This window comes from Monodon monoceros, unplaced genomic scaffold, assembly GCF_005190385.1.
Source record: "Monodon monoceros isolate NGI ecotype Baffin Bay Population unplaced genomic scaffold, NGI_Narwhal_1 Super_Scaffold_21, whole genome shotgun sequence".
NCBI classification, from domain to species: Eukaryota; Metazoa; Chordata; class Mammalia; order Artiodactyla; family Monodontidae; genus Monodon; species Monodon monoceros.
Window position 1 is genome coordinate 55,523,539 of NW_021703778.1, and position 22,956 is coordinate 55,546,494.

General features: G+C 37.7%; 1 protein-coding gene across 1 annotated transcript in view; it reads right to left on the bottom strand.

Annotated features, from left to right (window-relative positions):
* DMXL2 (Dmx like 2) overlaps positions 1–22,956 on the bottom strand; it is a 162,944-nt gene that overhangs the window by 127,424 nt on the left and 12,564 nt on the right. The window contains exon 2 of the mRNA XM_029239122.1: positions 275–400. Within this exon, the coding sequence (XP_029094955.1) occupies positions 275–400 (126 nt within the window). The remainder of the gene's footprint in view (positions 1–274; positions 401–22,956) is intronic.

Genomic DNA, 22,956 nt, shown 5'->3' on the forward strand with positions numbered 1-22,956 from the left:
GCAGAATATTAGTACACACAGGAATATGAAGCCTACAAATCTTTTAAGACAGTATATACAGGTAGAACAATTAATTATCACTTATCAGCTTAATGGCTCTTTAAAATTTGTACATAACCTATCATTTTACCCACTCCTATTAACATCCATCTAAGCAAGATATAATACATAATTAGAAAGTGTAGGCAAGCCTTATATAAAAGCATAAGAATACTCTCTGAGATTGTTAAATACATTAAAAGATGACATTTAATAAAGTAAATAAATCCCTTACTCTTCCATGTTGGTTAGAACACTCCACACAGCTGACTTGGATGTTTCCATGCTTAGCACCAGGAATGATCTGCACACATTCAAAGTCATTTGCCAAAATAACAATATCACAGCCCGATCCATATGCCTAAAAAGAAAAGTTTTACATTATGTAAGATATGTAATTTGTGAATTATTTTAGTTTATCTTAGTTTTTGCTGCTATTGCAAAGGATACTGTGACATATTTTACAAAAATAGTTAATGTAAGAATATTAAAAATGTCAATTTCCAAATCAGAACATTAAAAGTCACACCAAAAACATGGGGTGACGACACACCATGCATTATCATTCAACAACTGCTACTAACAGGAAAAGGGTTCTTCCAGGTCTTAAACACTATAGCCTCCATCCCTCATAAATCTTTTGGTTTAGAATTTCTCTCTGAACCTCATCTCAGTAAACCCTAAAGAATAAAACCTCCACCTGAAAGTAATGAGGTATTGAAGGCTGCAATTGCATTCCCAGGGTTCAAACCAGGCTTGAGGAAGATCAAGATAGAAATCAGATGCATTTTCCAACACAATTCCACATGGCTTAAAGAGCTAGTTAAATAGACATGAACCCCTGAGGCAGAATTACATGCACTAAGGCAAACACTAAACAAACTCAACTGCCGAAGTGAATCCATGATGAAGCCAGCCTGCCTGCCCCCTCCCCTCAACCTTACCAGGCAGGACAGAAAGACAGAGAGACAGAGAGAGGACACCAATCCAAAGTGGTTAGACACACACACACGCTAAACAAAATAAAAAAATTAACTGATTTATATAAAATGTGACAAGTATTTGGTCTGGAAAATAAAATAAAACACAAAGTCAAGTTCCTGGAAAATTCCCTTGTTCAAAAGAACTATAATGAGCAAAACTGCATATTTCTTCCTATTGCCACACTTCTTCTTGGTGTATGCTATTCCTGTTTTGCAACTTTGTGAATTTTATGATGACATAAGGGCCAGAGGGTGGGGACATTTTTCTTTTTCTTCCAAACTCAACTTATGATTAAATATTTAAAACAACCTAACAATGTAATTCTCAAAGGAAAAAGCCCCACAAAAAGCAACATAAAGTTTATGAGGTGATATTTTTTTCCCACTATTTCTACAGCCTTAAGCAATATGATCATGTCCTACAAAATACAGATATCCAGTAGCCAGGGCTGACATGTGATGACAGCTAAGCCAGTGAGGTCCACATATGGCTGGTAATGAAAGAGGGAACTGAAGATAAAGACCAGAGAGGAAGACAGACACTACTTCTACTGGTCACTGAAACTTCCAGTGTTGCCAAAATCCTGCTCTAACTACTATAAACTATCTTCAACTCATGTGTTTGCATATACCAGAAAGCTCCCCAAATGAAAAACAAAGACGGAATTTTAAACAAAGGAACTATGGGGGAAAAAATCACTCCCAGGAGGAAATAACCACTTATACTCTCATAGACAAAGCAGATTTGCTATGCTATGCATTCAAGAAAGGTAAACTGAATGGGAATCCTGAGTATAGGTAGAAGAAATGTTTGTGTCACCATGCTAACCTTTACACTTACATTATTAAAATAACAAAAATAATCTTACGCTTAAACATTTCACAATTTCCAAAGTACTTTATAGCATCATCTCAGCAAAGCAGATTCATGGTAAGAGCAAAACTTTACCTAGTTTGGAATCACCACACATAGGGTTTTCAGTGTTGGTTCTGCAGTACTACAGGATCTTAAGCAAGTTACTTAAGCTCTCTGAGCAGTTCCTTGTGGTAGAATGGAAGAAATAATACTTATTTCTTAGGACAGAAAATCTATTTCCATAGTGCTTAGCACACGTTACTCATTAAAGACTCAAAACAGTGCATGATGTCCCAAGTCTGGGCTAGCAACTGGGAATACAAAAACACAAGATGTGGTCCCAGTGAGTCTATTGGGGAGACAACCAAGTGAATCACCAATCACAACTAAATGACAAACTGCCATGAGAGAGATATCTATAAGTTACCAGCAAAGACAAAAGGTACTCAATGAATATTAAATCGGGACTTCCCTGGTGGCGCAGTGGTTAAGAATCTGCCTGCCTATGCAGGGGACCCGGGTTCGAGCCCTGGTCCGGGAAGATCCCACATGCCGCGGGGCAACTAAGCCCGTGCACCACAACTACTGAGCCTGCGAGCCACAACTACTGAGCTCATGCACCGCAACTACTGAAGCACACGTGCTGCAACTACTGAAGCCCATGCGCCTAGAGCCCGTGCTCTGCAACAAGAGAACCCACCGCAGTGAGAAACCCGCACACCGCAACCAAGAGTAGCCTCCGCTCGCCATAACTACAGAAAAGCCCGTGCGCAGTGACGAAGACCCAAAGCAGCAAAAAAATAACTAAATAAACATTAAATCACTCCCCCTTTCATCTCTGCAACAAACCTGAGAGGAAGAGAGTATCATTATCATTATATAAAGAAAGATTCAAGTTCATTTATTTGCCCAAGATTATACAGTTAGTAAGTGGAAAATGTTCAAACTCAGGTCCTTACAATTCTTATGTTCTTTTCCCCTACATTACATGTCAAAGAGACATAAAATATTTCAGATAAGTATTAGCACACTTGCTTCTCTAAAGATGGGCCATCCCCAGCAACAGCTGCTCTAGACATAGGCTCTTACTGCTCAGTCACTGAAGAGGATTTTTACTCCTCCCTAGATAGCCATAATTGCCTGACCTTTGCCAGAGGACATGTACCATGCTCCTTAGAAGTAGAGAATCTTGCCATTTTTCTGAAATGCAATAGTTCTCAAACCTGGCTGCCTCAAAAATCACCTAGGGAACTTGTTAAAAATACAAACTGAGTGGTCCCACCCCAGACTTACTAAATCAGGATCGTCATGGATAAAAGAATTTGGCAATATCTATCAAAATTTTAAATACAATATACCCTTTGATTGACAAGTCCCTATTTTCCTATAAGCATACTAGCAAAGCTTGCCAAAATACATAGAGAAGGATATTCACTGCCTCATTATTTTAAGCAGCAAAAACTGAAAATAATCATACCATCTATCAGTAGGGAAGTGGTTAAATAAGTTACTGAATATCCATCGAGTAGAATACTATGCAGTTACCAAAAGTTTAGAGACCACTGGTCTAAAATGGTCTCAAATCCCTTATCAAACTAGTAATTACCATCATAACAGAACAATCATGTGTGGCACTAGCGTCCTGTGGAACCACACCTAGGCAATACCTACTCTTTTATATAATATCCATGGTCATGGCTAGAACGGAACCCCATAAACTACTGCACACAAAGAGCTGGAAAAGTACAGAAGTTGAATATTATTATTCTTCACCTTTCTCTAAAGAGTCTAAAATACACATAACCCCAAGTGTGCGAGAACAGGGGACTCATAATCAGTCAGTACTGAATCACATGCATTCTATAACTGAAGGCGCATAAGATTTTAATGATTTATATACATGTGTGTTTGTTTGTCTGGTTCCTACTACACTGAGAGGTCCATCAGAGCAAGGACCATGTTCTTGTTTACCACTGTAGTCCTAGCACCCAGCATGTGCACAGCCCTCAACAGATACAGATATCTGTATAACAAATAAATGATTCAAAATCTTCCTAATTTCTGGCTCGTCTATGTACCTGGAAACTTGGCCAAAGAACATGGAGTTCAGACAGTTGATATAAGCTAATAATTTAGCCAAGTTTATGATGGTAGCTATACAAAGAAAAAGAAAGCTATTTTGGCTTATTTTCCAGTCTAACAGCATCATGGATTTAGAAGACCTACCAGAAGAGAATCTATCAAAGCCTTCCTTAATAATTTACCATTTATTGAATACCCTTCTATGATCAGGCAGTCTGCTAGGGTCTTTATGAATATCATATCTTCACAGGCCTCCTTGTAAAGGTGGAGAAACTGAGGTCCAGAAAGGATAAGTAACTCGCCCAAGTTCACAGAGTGAGGATTCATTTGCTTCATAGTAAAGCTCCTGCTCTTTCCAGTGCATCACCCCAACTCCACTAAGATGTCTTATAAGCACTAAAAGGCCCATGTTCATATTTGTAATCCCAAGTATAATTTCCCACAGCATCTAGCTCAGAGTAAAGCCCAGCAGCTGAGAAGGTTTATACAAAATCTATAATTACTCAAGAGATTTCCATTCTTTCCATTTCAGGTCAAAAGCAATTTGTTTCATTCCTCTTTTTCAGAATTCAGTTTTACCAGAGGAAAAGTTTATAGTGCAGAAGGAAAAGCAGGCGCTCACTGAGACTACAAGCAAATACTAAAATGATCCCAGAGAGTACAAGATATGGGCTTCTTTGTACTAGGTAAATAAACATCTCTGACTCGGCTGAGTATAAACTAACTATTCCACATGTGGTAGAGAAGCTACAGGATCACTAGAGGGAAGCAGGAAAAAGGGCACTAAGCCCTTTCTGGAACAAATGGAACCCCTTAACCAAGTTCTTCCCTTGGGTTCCTGGGAGAACCACCCCTATGCCATAGCACCACACACCAGTGTCCTGCACTAATAACAGTACTGATGTATATAAAATATTTCTCAAAGTCAAGGATATGGTATTGGCCCAAACGCAAGATTCTTTTTCTAAGAATCTTAGAAAAACATCCTTTCCTTCTCTTCACGTGGGAGTTTCTTTTATGGAAGGACTGAACTGTCCTTATGATGAAGAATTAATAACTAGCTGACAGTTTATAACTAAGAGATAATTGTGTAGCACAAGTTCTAAAGGCAAAGACATGCTCTAACCCTCACTTGTTTTAACCTTACTTTTGGAGACTGAATCCATCCTGTCAGGAAAGAGAAAACTAGTCTCTACTTTGAGCACTGAAACTAAATTTCCAACCTGATTGAAGTTTTCAACTTGAGTCTAGTGGGTGTGAATCATAGATGGTTTCAGGAGGTCTCTGAAATCCTGGAAATTATATTTAAAACCATGTGAATGTGCTGGTTTTCACTGGGTCCATAGATTTCATTAGTTTATGCCTTAAAGAATCTCTTCCTGAGACAAAGTGTGTTATCCCAAAATTATTATATGGGAGCTAAAAACCTGAGTATTTGTTATTACCAAGATTCTATGTTTTTATTTGTGAGATCCAAAATATCATTAGGAGAGCCCTGTCAATTAGCTGAGGCTGAAAAACAAGTGACCTTCTTCTTTTACCTTATTAAAATGTTACACTTGAAAAAAATTTAAGTATCATTTTCTAAAGCCATAAAATCCTCTGAATTAACACACCATCGTGACAATAATAAAAATACTGTTGCCTTCTCTAGAGGGTTCAATGTCATTCTGAACAATGATTAAGTGTAGCTGAATAGGCATAACACACTCAGTCTTCTCTAACCTCAGTTTAATATATACTAATTGCCTTGACTACATTATTTTCATAATGTAGTATTTCAAATAAGTAATACTCATATCTCAAACACTGTTCTAATTTCTCAGATTTCCCTTAAGTCTTAGATAAATTAAAGTGTAAAGTAAAGAAAATTTTTTTTGGGGGGGGCCACGCCTTGCAGCTTATGGGATCTTAGTTTCCCTACCAGGGACTGAACCCAGGCCCTGAGCAGTGAAAGTGCCGAGTCCTAACCACTGGACCACCATGGAATTCCCAGTTTTTAAAAATTTATTCTTCCTATTTTTTTAAACATCTTTGTTGGAGTATAACTGCTTTACAATGTTGTGTTAGTTTCTGCTGTATAACAAAGTTAATCAGCTATACATATATCCCCATATCCCCTCCCTCTTGCATCTCCCTCCCACCCTCCCTATCCCACTCCCCTAGGTGGTCACAAAGCACCAAGTCGATCTCCCTATGCTATGTAGCTGCTTCCCACTAGCTATCTATTTTACATTTGGTAGTGTATATATGCTACTCTGTCACTTCATCCCAGCTTACCCTTCCCCCTCCCCATGTCCTCAAGTCCATTCTCTACATCTGAGTTTTTATTCCTGTCTTGCCCCTAGGTTCATCAGAGCCTTTTTTTTTGAGATTCCATATATATGTGTTAGCATACGGTATTTGTTTTTCTCTTTCTGACTTACTTCACTCTGTGTGACAGACTCTAGGTCGATCCACCTCATTACAAATAACTCAATTTCTTTTCTTTTTATGGCTGAGAAATAAATCTTACACAAACATGACCTTTCCTATAAGAATACAGAGTATGAATACATTATACTGGCATTTTCTATGGAGTAGTTGGATGCTTTAACAACCTGGGAGTTACAGGGTCAAAGTTTGAGATCAGTGACAACTGTTGACAGATGTGTCTAAATTTTAAAAAGAATAGCACTGATGAATCAAGAGGTACTAAGCCTGTTGAAAGGTTTCACTAACTTAACAAGGTGTTATAGTCTGATTTAACAAGAATACTCTACCAAGAGTGCTACTGTTAAACTCCCGCCTCCCCCTGAGAGTTTTCATTCATATAAATATAAGGCACATGTTAGTAAAAGCTAGAAAAATAATTACAAGAAAGAGGTGCCATTTATTGAAAGCCTGCTGGGTACAAGGACTGTACTATGCATTCCACATTCCTAGTCTTTCCTTCAAGGCTGCAGTTAACCTAGAAGTTGGTTATTAATCCCACTTTAATATAAAGAAATGGAAGTTCATATGATTTAATCAAAGTCCTAAGTCACAAGGCAAACACATACTGGCATGCAAATTTAGATCTTTTTACACTGTTTTATACACTTCAGTGATGACCAACTTCTATCATATTGTTTTCTAGTGCTTAAATTTTTGTTCATCTTCTTGGTTAATTACATAAATTCATTTATATTCTTCATTTCTGCTGTGATTTCTGCTCTATAAACAAACAAAAAACTAAAGAGAATACAGGGTTGTCTGGGCTTTCATGATTACTTGGTTGTACCAAGTCACCTTCAGGAAATAGCCTTAAGAGGTCAGTGTTGACCTATGAAAAAATTTTACAACCAAGAAAACAACGCACAGATTAACAAAAATTTCTCAAGAAAACATCCTTTCCCTCTCTTCATTTTAGTCACCTAGTTAAAACCCTAACTGCTTATGATACTCACAGAATTAAAAATTAACTTCTAAAATGGATAAATAAGTTTCCTTATTGAATGCTGAATGGATCCCTTATTAAGCTAGAACTTTCAAATAGTACTTATCCATTAAAGCTAAATAAACCACTTAAAGTGTTTTATGCTTTCAATGACAAAATATTCTTTTTTATAGAGAGAATAACACATGTACTAAATTTTAAAACTATATAGGAAAATTAAGTCACCTTCTTAGCCTTGACCGTCCCCACTCATAGCCAAGGAGGAATCACTTAACAGTTACCTATGAACTCTTCCTGAAATGTTTAGTGTACATACAAGTGTATCTACATATAAATCTTTCTTTTTAACATAAAGGGATTATGCTATACACAATTCTGCAACTTCTTGTCCACTTACTTAACAATATATCTTGAAAACTTTCCAAATCCCACAGAAGGAATTACTTCATTCTTCTTAATAGTTGCACAGTATTCCATTTTGTGGCTTTGCCATAATTAATTTAGGTTGTTTCCAGTCTTTTACTATTGCAAAAAATGTTTCAATGAACATCTTCATGTAAATGATACTATGCATATGTATAGAAATATACCCATAAAATAAATTCTAAGACATTATTTGCTGCGTCAGTGATTAGAATTAATAACTAAAGCAGGGCTTCCCTGGTGGCGCAGTGGTTGAGAGCCCGCCTGCCGATGCAGGGGACACGGGTTTGTGCCCCGGTCCCGGAAGATCCCACATGCCGCGGAGCGGCTGGGCCTGTGAGCCATGTCCACTGAGCCTGCGCGTCCGGAGCCTCAACGGGAGAGGCCACAACAGTGAGAGGCCCGCGTACGATAAAAAAAAAAAAAAAAAAAAAAAAAAAAACTAAAGCAGACCGCCCTTCAAAAAAATCATACTCCCCAGATATAAAAAAGTACCTGTTTGTCCACTTCATCACTAATCCTGATCATTATGTTTTAATCTTTCTAATCCAACAAAACCTGGCATCTACTTGTTTTAATTTGTATTTTTATTAGGAACATCTTTTCATATATTTATCAGCCATTTGTATTTCTTTCTCTTCAAACTGACTATTCCTGTTACTGGTCCATTTATTTTTCTGGGTTTTTTTTTTTTGCCACACAGCGCAGCTTGTGAGATCTTAGTTCCCCGACCAGGGATAGAACCTGGGCCCCTGACAGTGGAAGTGGGGAGTCCTAAGCACTGGACTGCCAGGGAACTCCCACTGGTCCATTTCTTAACTAGGTCTTTAGTACTGTTGTTCTCAGTGATTTATAAGAGCTCTTCATAGAACTTATCCTTTGTCATACGTAGCTAACGAATTCTTTTTTTTTTTTTAACAAAATACCTGAGCTTAAGACATATGAAGGTGCAAACATATCAAAGAAAACATTTTCTTAATTGAGATAGTACATTAATATAATACACAATTCCAATTTTTAAAATTTTATAAATAGATCATAAGAAGCCACTGACTATTTTAAAACCTAATTTATGGCTTACCAGGAAACCATAGACTTATGCATAAAAAATACACATTCTGGACTTAATGAGAGTTCTCAAAATGAAATTTAAGTCTACAAAATGAGTACTTTTTTTTTTTTTTTGGCTGCGCTGGGTCTTAGTTGCAGCATGCGGGATCTTAGTGGTGGCATGCATGTGGGATCCAGTTCCCCGACCAGGTATCAAACCCTGGCCCCCTACATTGGGAGCACAGAGTCTTACCCACTGGACAACCAGGGAAGTCCCTATGAGTACTTATTATCAGCAATATATTCAATCAGCCTCACCTGTCTTCCTATAAGTTTCTACACCTAAAGTCAAACCCTTACCATTATCAGTTACTGCCTACCACCACCCCCCAAAATAAATAAGCCTCCTGTCATTCAGATACAAGTCTAAACTAGAGTTAGAAAAGGGCGAGAGGGTAGTATTTGAAAAGAAGCTCTTCCTTCCACACTAGTAAGAACACATTTTACTGAGATGATTCAATCATTCCAACAGTTTGAAGTTCATTCAACAATGCTGAATGAGCAAAATAAATGAGAAAGAAACTATATATTAAAATAAACAAAACAAACAAAAACTAAATATTATGCAAAAAGCTCAGACTAAGCCAATGATGTGTGAAGCAACACTGGAAATAATCTACTATGACTTCTTGTGTGGTAACCAAAGGGACTGTTCCTCTTAGAAACAACCCACACCAGGAAATGCAAAATTAGCAGGCTACTTATAAGTAACAGTAGAAGAAAGCAAAGCTGCAAGCAGTATGCTAAGTGATACATAAGACAAAGATTAATAGCATGTAAAAACAAAAATTTATGGCCAGAAAAAAAGGAAGAGAAGAAAATACTACATATTTGTGATTAAGGGGTAAGAGACAAAATGATTTTTGTTTTAATTTCTCCCTAACAACCCCAGAGAAGCAAGTGATCTGAAAGTAGAACTTTCTCTAATTAAAATTAAAACGTTAAATTTAAACAAGAACTATTTTTAACATTAGTCAAAAGCTAGCCAATTTTGATAATTTACTAACAAGATGGACCTATAAAAAAACTTCTAAATACTAAGATAAAAAGAAACAGACACCTGTAGTCCAAACTAAGCCTATTTCTATACCCTTGAACCAAGAACAAACATATGTTTTTTTAATTTACTGATACTAGTACCATCTGAAAGGAAAATGAGACCTTGAAAAGAAAAATATGCCATAATTAATTAATTAATTCTAATTAACCATTACAAAACCAGCTCTATCTTCCACTTACCTGCATTCTCATTAAAAGGTAGGTCTGGAAATAAGACCCAAAAATTATCTTCTCTTATAAATAACTATTTTATGTCAGTGCTAAGAATAAACCATTCAAAGTATTAATTATCAAAAATGTATAAAGGAAATCGTAGTAATACTGGTAACAATAAGCCCCATGGACTGGCCAGCAGGTATAAAAACTAAGAGTCACCTTTCAGCCTCAAAGTTGTTCTCTAAAGCTTACAGTATAAAATAATTTGCCTCATAGAGAATACTGAAGTAAGATACTACTTTTTAAAACTGCTACGTCTAAAGAAATAAAATGAGCTTTTTTGGACATTAAATTATTAGAAATAGAGAAAATAAGTACCTAATATCTTGTTCCTTAATTTGTTATTAATACATTTTCCATCTGAAAGGATTTTAAAGTTAATAGTATATTATGTAGCAATATTAATATGTAATGTTTATGACAACTTTCAATTATTTTGTTAACTACTGGCCATTTCCAGAAAATCATTTAATCTAAATGTTGATATTTTGAGGGAGATGGTCCTGACAGTGTTCAAAAAAATATTTCCCAAATAATATGATTAAACTATTAAATTGTAATTAAACTTCCAATCCTGCAGTATGATGGAAAGAGTACATTCTTGAGAATCTAGAGGTGCTAACACTGACTACAACAATGGGCAAATCACAGTCTCTCTACAGATAATTCCTTAATCAGTCAAACGAAAGATTGTGACTAGATCACTTCTGAGACCCCTTTCAACTTCTAAACTGTGATTCTGTTAAGTGTACACAAATTTGCTTCAAAAAGTCTTGATAAAAAGATTAAATAATCCAGTGTACACTATTTTACATAGAACCCCAGCTAAATGTTTTACATCTTGTGACTCTTTCCCCTACTCAAAGCTGACAGGAGGCAAGGATGGGTCCAGAATAATGACCAGTTGCTAATAGCTGAAAAAGATGAGCTATGCCGAAGTCTATTCTGGGGAATTTAAACCAGAAAACCCAGAGTTAGCAGGGAGAGTTGAGCTGAAAAGTCATACATATTCAGGGATAAGGCAGCCATTAAGAACCATGTGCAATTTGAAACTGAAATCACCAGTTTGAGAAGCAAATGGATCAGATATCCGAAAATAAGAAAGAACTCACAAGAAAACATGTATGCAAAATCTCTAAGAAAACGCGGTTTATTCTACCAGCTTTTTAGTTCTAATCACGCTGAAGCTCAGGTGCCCTTCCTTGATGATTCATTGTGTATACTGAAATAAACCTTGTTTTTACTTCAGTTCATCTGTCCCTTGCCCTGACTAGAACCGAAACTGGTACGAAGACTGGGGATATTCAGAGCAGGGCTTCAAGGAAAATATGGAATTGTCCATGATATTAGAGCAGCAGCAATGAGGATACTAGGATAGAAAGCTGGCAAAAAAAAATATGTATAATAAAGTTACAGTTACTAAAGTAGTCATCTGTGATCCCGTGGGACCCAGAATATGTACTAGAGAAAGGCTTTTGGAGCACTAAATAGCCGAATGTACTTTTTTCAGCTTTGGAGAATGAACAGCAAAAAGCAATGAGCAAGAGTATGGTGCACCTGTCACTCTCATACACTATTGCGGTATAAAAACATGTGACTTTTCTGGAAGGCAATTTGGTAATATGAATTAAAAGACTGCAAAGAGATTTAAGTACTTTGATTCATTATGTCTATTTCTAGGACTCTATCCTGAGAAAACATTCAGATGTGCAAACAAACATTACAACTAGTACCGAGATGTTTACTGCAGCATTATTTAAAGTAATAAAAAAAAAAAAAGGAAACAACCTAAACATCCCATAATAGAAAAATTATAGTTATCACGTCAAGCGTATTGTCCATCAGACTCGCAGACGTTTCTAAGTGAAACTGCCCCACCCACAGCCTGGGCAGACAACGTGACCAACACTCACCGCATACAACTGATTGGACCAGGGTGACACCTGATTCCAAAGGCCAAGAATTTAATACCAAAAGAACCTAGGGGTAAGACAGGAATAAAGGCACAGACCTACTGGAGAACGGACTTGAGGATATGGGGAGGGGGAAGGGTGAGCTGTGACAAAGCGAGAGAGAGGCATAGACATATATACACTACCAAACGTAAGGTAGATAGCTAGTGGGAAGCAGCCGCATAGCACAGGGATATCAGCTCAGTGCTTTGTGACCACCTGGAGGGGTGGGATAGGGAGGGTGGGAGGGAGGGAGACACAAGAGGGAAGAGATATGGGAACATATGTATATGTATAACTGATTCACTTTGTTATAAAACAGAAACTAACACACCATTGTAAAGCAATTATACCCCAATAAAGATGTTAAAAAAAAAAAAAAAAAAGCTACAGGCTGGCCAGCAACCCATGATGTGGCCTGGCTTAAAAAAAGGTGAGCTGGGTCAGATTCCACTTTCTGGATATTCAAGGAAATACCAAGAAATGTAGCAGGTAGTAATAGGCAGTAAAGCCAAAAGGACTTTATGTACAGGCTTTATGTACACAGAGGCCAGGGCGGTCCCTGCGGTCCTCATGCAAGCCAGTTTTAATGGATCCAACACAGGGAGAGGTTGAGATATTATGACAGCCACACAGTCCAACACAGACAGAGTAACCAGTCCCCCGAGCCGACCAAGTTCCTGATATCTGAGGCCCAGTTGTACTACGTACGACTTGTGTTAGAAGATTCTTGGAAGAGTTGTCTTGTCGACTGAAAAAAATTACACAGCCTAAACGTTGAGAATTATATTTTATTTGGCAGACTTTCTGAGGACTTCAAGGCCAGGAGGCAGCCTCTCAGGTAGTTCTGAGGGACTTCAGAGCACTGAAGAGGTAAGGGAGAAGCCAGGATATATAGGAGTTTTGCAACAAAGACCACGTAGTCGCAACACAAGATTACTGTTAACCAAAGAAAACCAGACATCTCAAGTGAATGAATTTAGCATTTTTCTTCGTATGGGAAGATGCAAGAGTCTGGGCTCATTGAAATCATTGCTTTGATATGCACCTTAGCTATCTAGGACCAGTATTCTTCCCCATCCTGAGTCTCCTCAGGGTGCACCTTTGGGGTGGCTGCAGCAGCTGACAGCTTGACAGCAGGCAGCCCATTCACCTCTGTCCTGTGCTCCTTCAGGGCTCACGGGGTGGGGGTGGGGGGATGCAGCATCCTTTGTTTACTACAGCATCCTTTGTTTACTGATATGGCAGGCCACAGTTTTCCCTCACAGTCTTCTACTCCTCTTCTGTATTCTCATAATTCCCCATTGCTTAAGGTAATTTGTTCCTTGTACCATTTAAGTCTCAACAAATATTCACAGCGGGATGACTGTGGGGATTCAAGTCAACAAACGTCTACTGAGCAGTTAGCGTGGACCAGGCACACAGGGCAGAATGTGATGGAAAAGAGGCAGGTCTCTCTCTACCACATGAAGTTTACATTTCGCCAGAGGACAGGGAGAGGTGGATGGTAAGTTTTTGTTTTTGTATTTTTTAATTTACAAAGAAGGGTTGAGATTCTCATTAAACATAGCAAACAAAAAAATAAAACAACAAAATACATCTATATCCACTCCCTCACAAAACTCCATTAAGTCGATTTTTTTTTAAAGCTAGAGGTGTACATAAAACAGACACCACAAAGAATAAACTAAAATGAACGTGTGCATAACCACCACTTAAAAAAAGAAGACACTATTTCCAGCAACCCAAAAGACCGTGTGTCCCTTCAAAAGGACATTTCTCTCCCACAAGCAAAGTAGCACTGCCCTGACTTTTTTGGGAAATCACTCCCTTGCTTTTCTTTGTAGTTTTTCTACTTCTGCATGCATGCCTAAATAACATGGTTTAGTTTTGCCGGCCCTCTGAACTTTGTGTACGTGAAATCATACTGCATGTATTCTTTTATCTTGCTCTTTTCATGAACATTTGGTCAGAGGTTAATTCATGACACATATAGCTGTGATTCATTCATTTTCATTACTTATTAATATCCCCTTGTATGTACCACAATGTATCCATTCTAATGTTCCTGGACTGTTTGCATATTATTAAAAGCAATGCTGCTCTAAGAAACAAACACAAATGCTGCTCTGAACATTCTTGTAGACATATCCTGCATATTATATGTATTTATCTAGAATATATAGAGAGAAGAACTGACAGATCACAGAGAATATGTATCTTAAATTTTGGTATATAATGATAAAGCATTTTCCAAAGTAGTTGTATGAACTAATACTCCCACTAGCAGTGTATAAGGATTCCCATTTATGGATATTCTTGGCATCACCAGATATGTCAAATTAATCTTTTGCAAATGTGGTAGGTATGCAATGGTATTTCCTGATTTCAACTTGCATTTCTGATTACTAATAAGGAAGAGCCTCTCTTTTCATATGTTTGCTAGTCATCTAGACTTTCTTTTTTGTGAAATGCCTGTTCAAGACTTTCATCCACTTCCTATTAAGTTCTCAGTTCTTTTCTTATTGATTTATAGATATTTTTATATTCTGGATACCAATCCTTTGTCAAATATATGTGATGCAATTATCTTTTCCAAGTCCATGGCCTGCATTTTCACTGTTCCTTATAATTAGATTCCAGTTATGCATTTTGGGCAGGAACATCATGGAAATATAGCCATGTTCTCACTGCATTTTACTAAGAGGCACATTTGTCTACCTGTCCCATCTCTGGTGATGTTAACTTCGATCGATTGTTAAAGGTGGTATCTGACAAGTTTCTCCTCTATAAAGCTATTTTTTTTCCTTTGTAATTAATAAGCATTTTGTGGGAAGCTATTTTGAGGTTATATAAATATCTTGTTACTTATCAAACTTTTACCCACGAATATTAGCATCCATTGGATGATTCTTGCCTAATCAGTTATTACCATGATGGCTGCCAAACGGTAATTTTCTTCTTTTTTTTTTTTTTTTGGCCTCACCATGCAGCTTGTGGGATGTTAGTTCCCCGACCAGGGATCAAACCCGGGCCCTGGGCAGTGAGAGCACAGAGTCCTAACCACTGGACCACCAGGGAAGTCCCCTCTTATTTTTTTTTAACTGAAGTATAGTTGATTTACAATGTTGTCTTAGTTTCTGGTGTACAGCAAAGTGATTTAGTTATACATATATTCTTTTCCATTAAAGTTTATTATAAGATATTGACTATAGTTCCCTAAGCTATATATAGTAGGACCTTGCTGTTTATCTGTTTTGTATATAGTAGTGCGTATATATTAATCCCAAACTCCTAATTTATCCCTCCCCCTGAGTTTTCTTATTCATTTTTGTACTTTTTATATTAAAGATCACGAGTTCTTACCTCATTCAAAGGGTGATAATCCACTACTATCACTTATTTTCATATTCCAACTGTCCCAGACTTGGCCAGTAGGAACCCTTCAAGCTAGCCCTGTCTTCTTTTGACATGTTCTCGTCATTCTTTGAACAATTCCTTACTTTCTGGCATAAGAGATTCCAGGCTTATCTAGGCTTATCATCCAACCTAGAATCAGCTATTTCTCCAAGGAATGCTGTTTCTTTTTAGTGGAGAATGGTATTTAGAAACCAAGATCTTGATGCCAGTTATGTTTCTGCTGCTGGAGTACCAACTGTGTCTAGGCCCTCTCAGCTGACCAACTAGGAAACAGACATGTGTGTGCGTGCACTTGAATACACATGCATATGTGGGTGTGTGTGTATGTAGACACCCACATACAGTTTCAACTCTCCATTGAAAGGTTTAAAAGCAACGACATCCAGGACATGCATACATCCCCACCATATCTATATACCTCTATACCTATACATCATTGCTCTCTACCTTTCTCACTCTCTAAATATATATATATATATATATATATATATACACACACAAACAGATTCACACATTAAAAACACATAACATATACATATATGGATACACACACATACATATGAAGTCATACAGATGCCTCTGGTCTGATTATATCCACCATTCATTCTAGCCTTCCTACATTCCATATTTTGAACTCCTTCTTCAATTATGAGAAACCTGGTTCACATCATAAATTTATTTATTTATCTATAATTGTGGTATATTTGGTGTTTTAAGAAATATTTTGCAACCTGAAGGTCATGAATAAATTTTCTATACTGTCTTCTAAAATCTTTATTGTTCTTTCACACCTAGATCTGTAATCTACCTGCAGTTAATTTTTATGTATGGGGTGAGCTAGAGGCCAAGTTTCATTTCTTTCCTATATAAATAAGAAAATGTCCCAGCACTACTGACTGAGAAGATCAACCATTCTATACTATTCTACCACGTCATCTTTGACATAAATCAAGCATCACGTGGGACTTCCCTGGCAGTCCAGTGGTTAAGAGTGCGCTTCCACTCCAGGGGGTGTGGGTTCGAGCCTTGATCAGGGAACTGAGATCCCACATGCCACACAGTGTGGCCAAAAAAAAAAATCAGGCATCAATAAATGTGTGAGTCTGTTTCTGGTGCTCTGTTATGTTAGTTTGGTATATTTGTTCTTAGGCCACCACCACACTACCTTAATGACTACAACTTCAAGTCTTCAGCTGGTAGAAGTCCTCTCATCTTAGTGTTCTTCAAGATAGCCTTATCTATTCTTGGCCCTATCTCTTTCCATAAAATTAGGCATCATTCTGTCAAATTTCACAAATCCTCTTTAAGTTTTTGACTGGGAACACATCAAAGCTATAAATTAGCTTGGAAAGAATTGATATCTTTATACTAGTCCATAAACATGGTATTTATCTCCCTTTATTTAGGTTTCTCAATAAAGTTTTATTAATTCTGCCCACAGGAATCTTCTACATGTATTATTAGACTTATTGCTGGTCCTTGATCTTTTTTGATATGAAAAATGGTATCATAGCTTTGATTCTAAGTAAGAACAACAATATCTCTCTCCCACTGAATGCAGCCATAAAACATGGACAGAATGCATGGAACAAATATTTTAAAACTCTGAAAAGTAAATGGTAGTAGATGAACGAGGAAAGAACAGAATTTGAAATCCACTGTATTAGCAGAGAGTTTAAACTTAGGACGAAACCAGAACACAAAAAAAAAATACCTCCAGGAGAAGCCATTTATTTTTGGTTCAAAAAGTAGGAAAAGAGACTCTTAATTTTCAAAGAGAGGGAGAGAAAATTCCCCATTTATCCTTTTTTTTTCTTTTCTTTTCTCCATTTTCTCACATCCCAGCCCCCAAGCAATCCCAGAGCTCCAATATAAAGAGCTATGATCCCAAGAGAGTGGGGGAAATCCCAGTTGCTTTTTTTTCTTTCTCTGTCCTACTGCTGCTTGGCACTGAACACAAATACAGTCACAGGAAGCACAGAGCAGGGTAACTAAAGTCTCAACTTTCCAGCCAGAGAACCACCAAGGGGAGTCCTAGCAAAACAGAAAGTACCACAGAAATCACAAAAAGGGAAGAGCTTGGAAGAACAACCCAATAAACTTTTTTATAAACTCCTGGGTGCATCCCCGGGCAGCACATGCACAGATCATACCTAAAACAGCAGCATAAACACCTTTGGGATCTGAACTACAGGAGATACCACTGCCCAGGTCTCATACTGGCCGCCTGTGGCATGTACACAGGTTATATCCAACTAGCACTGCAAGGCCTTTGAAAATGGAACTCACACTGAAACTACAACCTATAGAAGGCTGGTCAGAACTTTTGGCATGAACCCAAATAAGCTGATTGCCTGCTAAAACAAAATATCAACATTCTCCATAAACTTTACACAAGACCTAGAGTTGCATAACACAATATTTTAAACAGTCCAGGTAACAATGCAAAATTACTGAGCATAAAAAGAGCTAAGAAAATCTCAACTCACATGGGAAAAGACAATCAACAGACACAGACTTTGAAATTAACACACAAACATGTTAAAGCGACTACTATAAAAATGCCATAGAAGAATAAATACCCTCAGACCAGTAATCTAAGCTTCCATATTAATCAATTAGAAAAAGAGCAAAGCAAATTCAAAGCATGCAGAAGTCATGAAATAATAAAAATAAAAGGAGAAATCAAAGTGACAACAGGAAAACAGTATATAATGTGAACAAAATAAAAATCTGGTTCTTTGAAAAATTTCAGTAAAACTTATAAACCTCTAGAAAGACACACAGAAAGAGAGAAGACATATATTACCAACACCAAAGAAAAAAGAAAAATTGGGACTTCCCTGGTGGCGTGGTGGTTAAGAATCCATCTGCCAATGCAGGGGACATGGTGGGTCCAAGCCCTGGTTCAGGAAGATCCCACATGCCATGGAGCAACTAAGCCCGTGCGCCACAACTGAGCCTGTGCTCTAGAGCCTACGAGCCACAGCTACTGAGCATGCGCAACACAACTACTGAAGCCCACATGCCCTAGAGCCCTCATGCCACAACTACTGAGCCCGTGTGCTGCAACTACTGAAGCCCACGGGCCTAGAGCCTGAGCTCCGCAACAAGAGAAGCCACGGCAATGAGAAGCCCGCGTGCTGCAACAAAGAGTAGTCCCCGCTCACCGCAACTAGAGAAAGCCCGCATGCAGCAACGAAGACCCAATGCAGCCAAAAATAAATTAATTAATGAAAAATAAAAAGATAACCTAAAAAATTTTTTTTCTTTTAAAAAATAAAAAGAGAATAAAAGAAAATACCAGTACTAATCTTGCAAACATTAAAAAGATAATAAAATACTATAAACAACTCTATACACATAAATATGACAGTGAAATAGAAAAAAAAAAAAGACTAATTCCTCCAAAACCAGAAACTACAAAAACACACCCAAAATGAAATACATTACCTTAATAGTCCTTTAATTGTTAAAGAAATTGAATGTGTAGATAAAACCCTAAAATTCTGTACAACTGAAACTAATATTGTAAATCAACTACACCTCAATTTTTTAAAAAAAAGACCTTCTGGGGCTTCCCTGGTGGCACAGTGGTTGAGAGTCCGCCTGCCGATGCAGGGGACACGGATTCGTGCGCCCTGGTCCGGGAGGATCCCACATGCCGCGGAGCGGCTGGGCCCGTGAGCCATGGCCACTGAGCCTAAACGTCCAGAGCCTGTGCTCTGCAACAGGAGAGGCCACAACAGTGAGAGGCCCATGTACCGCAAAAAAACAAAACAAAACAAAAAAAAACTTCTGAAACAGAAAAGTCAAAACCCAGATGATTTCACTGGAAGATCCTACTATAATTTACAGAATGAAACCATTTCTACCTGATCTGTGACAGAAAATAGAAAAGGAAGGAATACTTACAAACTCATTTTATGAAACCAGCATTACAATAATACCAAAACCAAACAGAAACAATATGAGGGGAAAAGACAATGGATCAAGAATGAACATAGGGCTTCCCTGGTGGCTCAGTGGTTGAGAGTCCGCCTGCCGATGCAGGGGACACGGGTTCGTGCCCCAATCTGGGAAGATCCCACATGCCGCGGAGCAGCTGGGTCCGTGAGCCATGGCCGCTGAGCCTGCGCTCCGCAACGGGAGAGGCCACAACAGTGAGAGGCCCGCGTACCACAAAAAAAAAAAAGAATGAACATAGATGCAAAAACACTCAACAGAATATTAGCAAATCAAATCTAGCCCTATATAAAAAGGATAATACACACCATAACCAAGTGGGGCTTATACCAGTAATACAAGGCTGATTTTATTGGCAAAAAAATCAATCAATGTAATCTACCACACTAACAGTTTAAAGAAGAAAAACAATCACAAGACCATATCAATGAAAAAAAAAACATTTGACAATATTCAAGATGACTTCATGATAAAAACTTCCAGCAAAAAAGAATATAAGGACATTTTTTCAATCTTATAAAGGGCAAACAAAACAAAATCTAGGACTAGTCAGTGCAGTAAGTACAATAGAGCAAATCAGACATGACTTAAGATAGGATTAGCAGGACTTCCCTGGTGGTCCAGTGGTAAAGAATCTGCCTTCCAATGCAGGGAACATGGGTTCAATCCCTGGTTGGGGAACTAAGATCCCACACGCCTCGGGGCAACTAAGCCCCAGCGCCACAACTACTGAGCCTCAACTAGAGAGCCTGCATGCCGCAAACTACAGAACCTACACACTCTGGAGCCCACGTGCCACAACTAAAGAGAGAAAACCCACACGCCACAACTAGAGAGAAGCCCTGAGCTACAACAAAAGATCCCACATGCCTTAACGAAGATCCTGAGTGCCACAACTAAGACCTGAAGCAGCCAAACAAACAAACAAAAAAAAGAAAGGATTAGCAAATGGATTAGAAAAAACCAATTAGAATTCTAAAAAGGATGAAAAGAAAATACAGTAGAGAGGGTTTTAGACATAGAACTAAAGGGAGAAGATCTAATATATATACATATATATATATATATATATTTTTTTTTTTTTTTTTGGTTGCATTGGGTCTCCGTTGCTGTGAGCAAGGGCTACTCTTCGTTGTGGTGTGTGGGCTTCTCATTGCAGGGCTTCTCTTGCTGTAGAGCATGGGCTCTAGGCCCACAGACTTCAGAAGTTGCAGCACGCGGGCTCTAGGACATGCGGGCTTCAGTAATTGTGCTGCGGGAGCTCAGTAGTTGTGGCCATGGGCTTAGTTGTTCCATAGCAATGTGGGATCTTTCCGGACCAGGGCTCGAACCCGTGTCCCCTGCATTGGCAGGTGGATTCTCAACCACTACGCCACCAGAGAAGTCCTAATATACTTAATGTATTAGTCTCATGAGGTCAATGGGGCAGAAACAATATTTGAGAGCTATTAGCTGAAAATTTTCCAAATTTGATGAAATACATCAACTCACAAATTCAAAAATTTCAAAAGTCCCAAACAGGATTAAAAAGAAAAAAAAAAAGGACACCAAGACACAACACAGTAAAACACCAGAAAGACAAGAAAAACCTTACAAGCAGCTAGAGGGAAAAAAATTAAAATACAACTTCTAAAGAAGCAACAAGCTGGCAGCTCACTTCTCAACACAAACAGTGGAGGCAAGAAGATAAAGGAGTGGTATCTTCAAGATGCTGAAAAGAAAATACTGCCATCCTCAACCTATGCAACCTAAGCAAAAATGTCTTTCAAGAATGAAACACAAAAGGGATTTCCCTGGTGGCCCAGTGGTTAGGAATCCGCCTTCCAGTGCAGGGGACGCTGGTTCGATCCCTGGTAGGGGAACTAAGATCCCACATGCCGTAGGGGAACTAAGATCCCACATGCCGTGGGGCAACTAAGCCGGCGCGCTCTAGAGCCCGCACACCACGATTAGAGAGCAGACACACACACAATGGAATATTACTCAGCCATAAAAAAAAGAATGAAATAATGCCATTTGCAGCAACATGAATGGACCTAGAGATTATCATTATCTCTGATTATCATTATCTCTGATGTAAGTCAGAGAGAGAAACACAAATATCATATGATATCACTTATATGTGGAATCTAAAAAAAAAAAGATACAAATGAACTTATTAACAGAACAGAAATAGACTCACAGCCACAGAAAACAAACTTATGGTTACCAAAGGGGGAAGGGGAGGCAGGGATGAAGTAGAAATTTTGAATTAACAGATAAAATAAACAACAAGGACCTACTCTATAGCATAGGGAACTATACTCAATATCTTGTAATAACCTATAATGGAAGAGAATCTGAAAAAGAATATACATATATGTATATGTATAACTGAATCACTTTGCTGTATACCTGAAACACTATAAATCAACTGTACTTCAATTTTAAAAAAAATTTTTAATAAATAAAAATAAATTAAAAATAGCTTTGTGGTATGCAGGTAATGTAAGTCTTAAGAATATAATACTTACATCCTTAAATGTATATATTAGAAAAAGAGGCTGGAATGTTTATCTCAAATTAAGAAGAAAACAGCAAAACTAATCCAAATAAAGCAGAAAGAAGGAAATAATAAATCAAGAATAAGAGTTAATGAAATAGAAAATATATAACAGAAAGAACTAGTAAAGTTAGAAGTGGGTTATTTTAAAAGATTAATTAGGTTGATAAACCTCTACTGAAGGAAAAGAGGAGCCACAAATAACCAATGATAGTAAAGAGAAAAGAAGCAATATAACAGATGCTGCAAACCTCAAAAACATAGTAAGAGGTGGCTCTGAACAATTTTAAATTAATAAATTTGAATACCTACACAAAAGAATATATTCTTACAAAAATAACTACCCAAAACTCATTCAGGAAAAAAATACAGATAAGCATTCTGAAATCAAATAAGCCTCCTCCATGAGGCCTCCGTCCACTTTACCAAAATGGTAAGAGGGGTTATCTCTGGATTGTACAATTACAAATGATTTTATCTTTCGTCTACATTTTTCAAACTATCTACAAGGGCATGTGTTACTTTTTAAATTTTAAGGGGAGAAAAAAGAACTTGGAGCCTTAGGTTCCAGTCCTTTTTTTTTCCCTCTCTCATTGAAGTATAGTTGATTTACAATATTATATGTTAGTTTCAGGTGTAGAGCACAGCGATTCAGTATTTTAATGGATTAAACTCCATTATACTCCATCAAAAGTTATTACAAGATAATAGCTATAATTCCCTGTGTTTTACAATATATCCTTGTTGCTTACCTATTTTATATATAGTACTTTGTATCTCTTAATCCCATTCTTCTAATTTGCCCCTCCCTCCTTCCCTCTCCCCTTTGGTAACCACTAGTTTGTTTTCTATATCTGAGTCTGTTTCTGTTTTGCATATCATTTGTTTAC